Here is an 8,210-nt window from a genome sequence, read left to right on the forward strand (position 1 = left end):
AGTCCATATCATGGTGCAGCTGCGTGGTCAGTGCTTTGGGTTCAACACTAAATTGAACCCCGTGTTGTGAATGGGTGAATGTGTGACAGAAGAAGTGTCTAAACTGTAAATGGGCTTTATGAGTGTGTTTGTGAATGGGTGCATGGCAAAGCTAGTGTGAATCACTGAAATTATCATTAAAACATAGACGAAAACCATTTGTATTAGTATTATATCGTCTTATTTTCATAGTCGGTTATATTCTGGATTAATTGAGTGCTTCTTGGTCTTTTAAATGTTAGAATATGTTGAAACACGTTGATCCTTGTTTTTTTTGTTCTATGGAGCAAAGAAACTTAAAAAATATTCACATTTAAGAAGCTGAAAAATCAGCAAACTTGTTTTGATTGTCAGTTTTTCTTAGAGTAAAAATCTTAACGTATATTATATAACATATACAGTGTTTTGTAACGCACAGGTGGCACATTTGTATTTTCTTGTGGAAAAAATAAATAAATATGGCAAAGTTAATCAATAATTAAAAATAATTTGTCGTCCTTTCTTCCATACTTACATTTACCAGCCACTTTACTATGTGTACCTAATAAAGTGCACTTCAGTTACACCGTGTGTGGAGTCAGGAGGATCATGTACTGTATGAGGACCAAAAAGCATCAAATGCCATAAACTCAGATAGCAGCTCGTCTTACAGCTGTCTGCGCCGCACATAAAATTAGACCCACAGACAGTCGTATACTGTAGGCTCCAGCAGGACAAGACAGCTGAGGGACATATAGGACAGTGTGGAGGATGGACTCAACTTATAGTGGCAGCCTTTACTTTGGTAATACACAAGTTTGTTTTTTTTAATTCAACACTACAGATGATCGCTCAACGCGTTTGTGTTGTCAGTCTGTAACAGTTTGTTTTTCAGTGAGTGACTAAAGTGGATCAGGTTTCACCAGTCACCAGCTTCTTGTGTCTTTTCATGTGTGGATTCAGGAAGTTGTATGAGATGCAGTAAAGCGGTGTACGGCGCAGGGAGAGGCTGCCGGGCCATGGGACAGTTATTCCACGACGCCTGTTTCATCTGCAGCGTCTGTAGTGAGTTTCTCTTAGTGTGGATGTTTTATATTAAAGCCCTGGGGGAAAAAATACATACTGTGTCTTTAAATCTTTTGCATAAAGCTTGATTAAGGTGGGTTTAGAGATAATATAAACAAACACTTCAAACCTGGATTAGATTACTGTATTCCAAACTAAACTGTAAATGTGCTATATGAGTGTGGTTGTGAATGGGTGAATGGCAAAACTAGCATAAATCACTTAAGTTATCATCAAAACTAATAAAATATTACTATATAGATGAAAATCATTTACTTACATAGGGCTGCGAGTATTGGTTATTTTCATGATAAATCAATCTGTCGATAAGTTTCTCAATTAATCGTTTAGTCCAGAAAAGAAAAGATGATGTTCACAAATGTCTTGTTTTGTCCACAGTTTTAATGATTTCTTTGTTACATGGAGCAAAGAAACCAGAAAATACTTACATTTAAGAAACTGAAAAATCATCTGAGAAAGCTGTTTTAATTATTTAAAAAAAACACTCAAAATAGGTGACATTTGATTTAGTAATCAATTAATAATTGATTAAGAGTGATTATTTCAGCCCTAGTCTTGTTAGAAGGAACAAATGAACAAACACAGGACAACAATTATTAAAATCTCTTTTTCATTTCACGGTCTAATTTAGTTAACTATTGTTCTGTTCCAATCACATTTATTGATTGAACCCCATAGATTATAAACATGAATTTGTTTTTGTTTGATCGTCTTGCAGCGAGTGAGATCCTCCCCATACACCGTTATGTCATATTAAACCTGTTCCCTTACGTTCGGTCTTTGTTGTGAATGATGTCACTAAGACACTTCCTCACATTCACCTTGTTCTCTGTCCTTCGTCTTTCACGTTTAGGTGAAAAGCTGAGCGGCAAACCCTTTTACTCGGTTTCCGGTGGAATCTATTGTGAGAATGACTTTTTGGTAAACATATGTTGTTTTTAAAACGACCGGATTTGGTAACACTTTAGATTAGGGAGCACATATTCAGCATTAATCAGTTGCTTATTAACATGCAAATTAGTAACATATTGGCAAGGATACTTATTACTAATAAGCAATAATTCTGAGGTTATTGAGGAAAAACTCTTAGTTTATGGCTTACTGGTTGTATAATAAGGCCATGCAGAATAAGGCACTTAATAATGACTAATTAAGAGCCAATATGTTACTAATTTACATGCAAATAAGCAACAAATTAATGGTGAATATGTGATCCCTAATCTAAAGTGTTACCAATGCTTTATTTTTATTTGTTGCAGTATTCAGGAGTTCATCCAGCCCCAGAAGTGTGTAACAGCTGTGGGGTTTTAATCATGGATATGGTGAGTTTGATTTACTACAGTAAATTTTATATGTTTATATGTGTCTGTTTGTGAAGAACCCATTTTGCTCCGTCAGGTGCTGCAGGCTCGTGGAAAGTCCTACCACCCGTGCTGCTTTCGCTGTGCAGTGTGCAGTCAGAGTCTGGAGGGTCAGCCCTTCACTGTTGACTCAGACGATAAAGTGTACTGTGTCAGCGACTTCCACAGGTGAGTCACAGATTTCATCCAAACACTGCCAGACACATGACGTGCAAGTCACACCCAGGATGACGTCACTGTCCAGTTTCTTTCATGGGTTCAGGCTCCAGGCCCCCCGCTGTGCCGCATGCAGAGCACCGATACTGCCAACCGAGGTGAGCTGCAACTCCGTTTACATCATGAGTGCACTTGTTTGTTTGATTTCACATTAAAACACACATCACTACACACTTTCCATGTACTTAATTTTGGAATAAAGTGTGCAAATAATTTCTCTCCATTTGCTTTTGTTCTCCAGGGATCTACAGAATGTGTTCGAGTAGTGTCATGTAACCGAAATTACCACGTAGAGTGCTACAGTGGTGAGATTAACCTAATTTAAGGAGTTTCACTTTCATACAGTACATGTTTCTGCTGGTCTTTGTAAATGTACAGAACATATTTATATATATATATGTGATTTATGACTGCAATAAAGTCACTGTGAACATGCTCAAGTAGGGTTTGCACTTATTTCCTCTTAGTCTAGTGGCGTAGCAGATATATTGCAAGTTAAGCAATGGTTGATGTTTTAAACAGTATTTGTCATTGTGTTGGAGCAAATAAACATCTAAAATTGCAGGGCAGTGGATCCATACGACTGGGATTGAAAAACACTGTTTATAAACAACTAAAACTTTCTGTTTTATACGGAGCCCCTAAAGCAGGGGTAGGGAACCTATGGCTCGCGAGCCAGGTGTGGCTCTTTTGATGATTGCATCTGGCTCGCAGATTTCGGCTTTTCAGATAAAACATAAAATATTATCACTTGTTTTAATCCATCCATCGATTTTGGAAGTGGAGGAAACGCAAGTGAATGACATAAATGCAGCACCGTTCTATTCCCTGGCTTTGGATGAGTCAACAGACGTAAGTCATTTGTCGCAGTTCAGTGTGATTGCAAAATATGCTGCTGGTGACACACTGCGCGAAGAAAGTCTTGCTGTTCTGCCAATAAAAGGGTCCACAAGAACCAGAATTCGCATTAATGGTGAGTATTATAACAACATTATTTAAAAGAATAAATTCAGAGGCTTATTATACTCACAATTAGTTAAATTCAGTCTTAAAATATATTATATGGCTCTCACTGAAATAAATTTGCAAATATTTTGCTTTCATGGCTCTCTGAGTCAAAAAGGTTCCCTGCCCTAAAGGGACATCGACAAAAAAAAAAAGTACGAGAAAGCACGAGATACTTTCTCGTGAGCACGAGATACTTTCTGGTGCGCACGAGAAAGTATCTTGTGCGCACCATTTTGAAGTATTTGCTTTTACTTTTGGGTTACCTGACTTCCTGTCCTTCACTTCATTCCTCAGATAGAAAAAATGGCAAAATAAATAGTAAAATTTTTAATTTGGTTTTCTCATTTCTCGTTTTTTGATTTTGATTTTTTGAACAGAAATGAAAAAACGGCGCTTTTTCGTTTATGGTTGAAAAAGAAAAAACGATGGTAGAGTCAGAACATATATAACGAGACACAAAATACTTACAGTGATATACAAGAAGACCACAAGATGGCCAGAAATAATGCGTTGGTCTTCTTTCAACTCGAAGATTGTGGGTTCGATTCCCGGTCGATGTGTCCTTGGACAAGACACAGCGTGTGAATGGGTGAAAAAGCACTGCACATAAATGCCCTGAATGAAAGTTTGGTCATCAAGACGAGAAACGTACCATGACAAAGTAATGCAAAAACAATGATAAGAAAACAAGAAACAACACCACAAAATTGACGTTCAAAACTATGAAAACACATATTTCCTCATAGTGCGTTCACCTTCTTTTGCTGCTGTGTGTGCGTGTACTGCCACCTTGTGGCGATAATCGGCACTGTCACTAACATCCCTCCCGGAAGAAACCACCGTGGCAGTTGCCAAATGAAGATCCGATGGTTGAAATGGCGTCAGTCACTATACGCGGCTGCGCTTTCGGCGCCGTGTCTTTACTAAACTTTGCGTTTGTCTTCATATCCGGTGCAGACTTCGTTCGGTTCATATCATTTAGAGCCATTTACCATAACATTACCGGGGAGACGAGGCTTTGCCAAGGTGAGTAAGTCTCGGTAAATACTTCTGGTCGAAAGAAAATAATGAACGAACGAATATGACATGACTTCCAGCGCGTTACTTATAATTGTTATAAAAGTAAATGCTTTATATCGTGAATTAAGTGGTTAAGTTGGTAATTTGACAAATTTCACTTGTACAACAGACGCCGGGGCATTTAATTTTGGCCACGCCTCCTGTGCTTTCACCGCCCGGCTAGCTCAGTCGGTAGAGCATGAGACTCTTAATCTCAGGGTCGTGGGTTCGAGCCCCACGTTGGGCGTCATCGTTTTTCCTTTTCCCTTTTTTGATTTAAAACAAACAATAAATATTGGTGTAATTTAAGATCCCTAACTTTAACTTTAACACAATCAGAGTAAACGTGGTCTTCTGTAGACCAAATGTAGTACAGTGAAAACAGTTAATGATCTGTTTGTCTATCATCACGTGTTTAGTGCTTGTAAATAGTAGGTTGTGTGTTCTTTGCGGCTCTATTGATTGCAGTGTGTTACTGGACCATGAATGACTGACACACTCTGACACTACACTACAGTATTATGAGCACACGAACCTGGTGATGGAATGTAGTAATACCAGTTTTCTGTCTGTGATTGTACCTGTAATTGCTTTTTTTATTCATGTTGTTATTTTTTGAAAGGGAGAGTTTCCTTTTTCTTCGAAGTGTGGCGGTATGAGTTGTATCTGCACATTATCAGCTCTGATTTTGCAGCACATGCCCCTGTTTCCTTAAACACTCACTGATAACATGGCTGCCAGCAGAGACAGGAAGACAAACTGATTTTAGGTCTTAACAAAATGTTTGGAAACCACTCACTCCTGCACCAAAGTCCAATGAAGATAAAATCAGCGATTGGGAACATGTTGTTAATCCTCAGCTGCCTCGGTCAGAAACCTCAGATATCTTAAACCCTTTGTTGTGACACAAACATACCCAACAAGGCTGCAGTCGACCCCCAGCTCCTGTGTCCCTGCTCGCTTAAAAACAAAACACTGATTTTTCTCTATGGACTTTGGTGGCAGAGAGTGACTGGTTGACAAACGAGATAAAGCAGCAATCATAGTCTTATGCTCTTGTAGACTTAAGCAGCTGTAGATTTTATTCCATTTTTTTTATTTCACCTTTATTTTACAAGGCAAAACACTAATATTTGTATGGTGATGTGGGTCAATTCACACTTTGTATCCTTTGTGGTGACACTGTTCACTTTCTGTCTCCCCTTGTCCACATGTGTGTGCCTGCACGTCAGACTCCATACCGTGGAGTGAGGCCCTGCAGGACAGCTCAGTCCTCGGTTGTCTTGTTGTGGACGTGGTTCTGCTGGCTCTGTTCATCACACAGCACAGTCTGCTCGCCTGGTCTCCTGTCAAACAGGCTCTGCAGTCAGTGCTGGGGTCTTTGAACAGGACAGCGTACTGCTTCACCACTGTTCTGGCACTTCAGGTACAGCTACACACTCATCGCCGTACGCGGTGACGCACAGGCATCGCTCGTTGTTCACGTCGTTTGTTCTTTCTTCGTGCGTTAGATCCTGATGCGGTACTGGCAGCCCGTGACTGGCGCCCCCTGTCTGTGGTCAGTGCGTCACGCTCCCTGGAGTGTCTGGTTTCCTCTGCTCTGCTTCACCCTGCACTTTCTCTGCTGGGCCATCATCTGCAGCGTCCTCATGATCTTTGATTACCCAGAGCTGCTGGGCATCAAGCAGGTAACCAGAGCGCCCAGATACCGACAGTACTGTAGCCACTTTATTAGGTACACCTGTCCAACTGCTTGGTAAGGCAAATCAGTAAATCACATCACAACTTTTACTTTTACTCCACTACATTTCCTCTAACTATCTTTGTTACTGGTTACTACCATATAAAATAGGGAGAATAAGAGTTGGTATTATGGTCTGTATTTATATAGAGCTTATCTAGTCTTGATGAGCTGCCATTCACACACTGCAACATGGGGTTAAGTGTCTTGCTCAAGGACACGTATAGACTAACAGAGCAAGGAATTGAACCCACAACCTTCCAGTTGAAAGACAACTTACTTACTAAAACATGAGTACATTTTATATCAGAAAATGACTTTTGATACGGAAGTACAGTAAGACTTTAAGACTTTAACTTAAGTAAAGTGACTTCAACGTCTACCAAAATCATTTTCTGGGTAACATACTTGTACTTTGAATCAAGTATCCCTTTTTATGTTGCTTGAAATGTCACTTACACGCCGGTATACAACCTAATAATATGAAAAGAGACACTTTAAAATATTCCTCTTGGATGTTTGAGGTTGTAAAACCTCTTCTTTCTTTCATCTTTCATCTTTTTGATGACTTGCTGTATGATTCTTTCAATGCCCCGCCCCCAACTCAGCGTACCATTCAGATGCATCACCTCCGTCATGAAGACTCAACCCCGCCTTCCCCCCTCTCTTCCCCTCCTTCCTCTTTTAATCTCAGGTTTATTACCAGTGTCTTGGATTAGGAGACCCTTTGTGCCACAAATCCACTCAGGCCCAGCGTTTCCTGTCTCACCTCCGTCACCCAGTGTGCCTGGAGCTGGGCGTAGTGCTGTGGTTCTTGCCGGCCTTGTCCCTGGACAGGCTCCTGTTGGCGGGGACCCTGTCCACCTACCTGGCCTTGGCACACTCTCTGGACAAACAGGATTTAGCCTACCTCTGTGTCCAGATTAACAGCAAGGTGCGGCTCCTGGCCGAGCCACACAGCAAAGAGGAGTGAAATAAGTGTCTTCTTACTGCGGAGCCTGTTGACTTTAAACCCTTTCTAACAGACTTCAGCAGAGACTTGTGTTGAATGAGGTCAAAACAAACATGCTCTGGTCATTTCTGCTCATGTCAAATGACCACATGTACACTGAATTCTGTGCTACTGGACATTATTTTGTTTACTTCTCTTTTCACGTTGGTAATCATTGGTTTATTACTAAAGGAAATCTTATTCCACCATTTAAAACATTAAAAAACAACTCTAGTACTACTGTAACATTTCTGAGCCAACAGAACAGAATTGTTTTATTTGAACCCCATTGTATTGTAATGTTTACTTTTCCACAGCAACACCAGAGGTTTTTACACTCACACTGAGATTTGAGAGTTTAAATCACAGCTGCAGAGACACTATCTATTACATATCAAACTAAAAAACTTCACGTGCCTTTATTTTTTGGATTTTCAGATATATTTTCAATGACATATTTCTTATTTTAAACAACATTTTGCAGGTTATATTTTTTACAGGCTGTTTAAGTCTACACTGTATTTTTTTAACACACTGATTTCACATTTAATTGTCCTGGCAAATGTAATGTTGATATTTCACACTGACAAACATTTTTAACTTTGATATCCTGTGTAAAGACAGTATTTTCTAGACATGTTGAATAAATGAAATGAGTTTTACATTGTGTGTGTGTGTGTGTGTGTGTGATTCTTTCTTTGTATGTATGTTTTCATTCTATTTTTTGCAC

At 39.6% G+C, this 8,210-nt stretch overlaps 2 protein-coding genes and 1 non-coding gene across 3 annotated transcripts; all 3 read left to right on the forward strand.

Annotated features, from left to right (window-relative positions):
- The first annotated feature begins 777 nt into the window (after positions 1–777).
- LOC122786845 (LIM domain-containing protein 1-like) lies at positions 778–3,150 on the forward strand. The gene is made up of 7 exons (XM_044053347.1): positions 778–823; positions 982–1,083; positions 1,958–2,025; positions 2,364–2,426; positions 2,503–2,633; positions 2,728–2,779; positions 2,923–3,150. Exons 1-7 carry the CDS (start codon positions 790–792, stop codon positions 3,004–3,006), a joined length of 534 nt encoding a protein of 177 aa, XP_043909282.1. The 5' UTR covers positions 778–789; the 3' UTR covers positions 3,007–3,150.
- Positions 3,151–4,524: 1,374 nt separating this feature from the next.
- Positions 4,525–8,142, forward strand: nrm (nurim). Its single transcript, XM_044052475.1, has 4 exons — positions 4,525–4,715; positions 5,981–6,174; positions 6,260–6,436; positions 7,184–8,142. The coding sequence occupies exons 1-4, from the start codon at positions 4,556–4,558 to the stop codon at positions 7,460–7,462; spliced, it is 810 nt and encodes a 269-aa protein (XP_043908410.1). The 5' UTR covers positions 4,525–4,555; the 3' UTR covers positions 7,463–8,142.
- Positions 4,923–4,995, forward strand: trnak-cuu. Its single transcript has one exon. It is a non-coding gene; the product is annotated as a tRNA-Lys (tRNA).
- Positions 8,143–8,210: the final 68 nt, after the last annotated feature.

This window comes from Solea senegalensis, linkage group LG20, assembly GCF_019176455.1.
Source record: "Solea senegalensis isolate Sse05_10M linkage group LG20, IFAPA_SoseM_1, whole genome shotgun sequence".
Lineage (NCBI taxonomy): Eukaryota > Metazoa > Chordata > Actinopteri > Pleuronectiformes > Soleidae > Solea > Solea senegalensis.

Coding starts and splice junctions, on each gene's coding strand:
- LOC122786845 (XM_044053347.1), top strand. CDS start 790: ATGGACTCAACTTATAGTGGCAGCCTTTACTTTG. Junction 824..981: donor TAGTGGCAGCCTTTACTTTG/GTAATACACAAG, acceptor GTGTGGATTCAG/GAAGTTGTATGAGATGCAGT. Junction 1,084..1,957: donor TTTCATCTGCAGCGTCTGTA/GTGAGTTTCTCT, acceptor TTTCACGTTTAG/GTGAAAAGCTGAGCGGCAAA.
- nrm (XM_044052475.1), top strand. CDS start 4,556: ATGGTTGAAATGGCGTCAGTCACTATACGCGGCTGCGCTTTCGGCGCC. Junction 6,175..6,259: donor CCACTGTTCTGGCACTTCAG/GTACAGCTACAC, acceptor TTCGTGCGTTAG/ATCCTGATGCGGTACTGGCA. Junction 6,437..7,183: donor AGCTGCTGGGCATCAAGCAG/GTAACCAGAGCG, acceptor TTTTAATCTCAG/GTTTATTACCAGTGTCTTGG.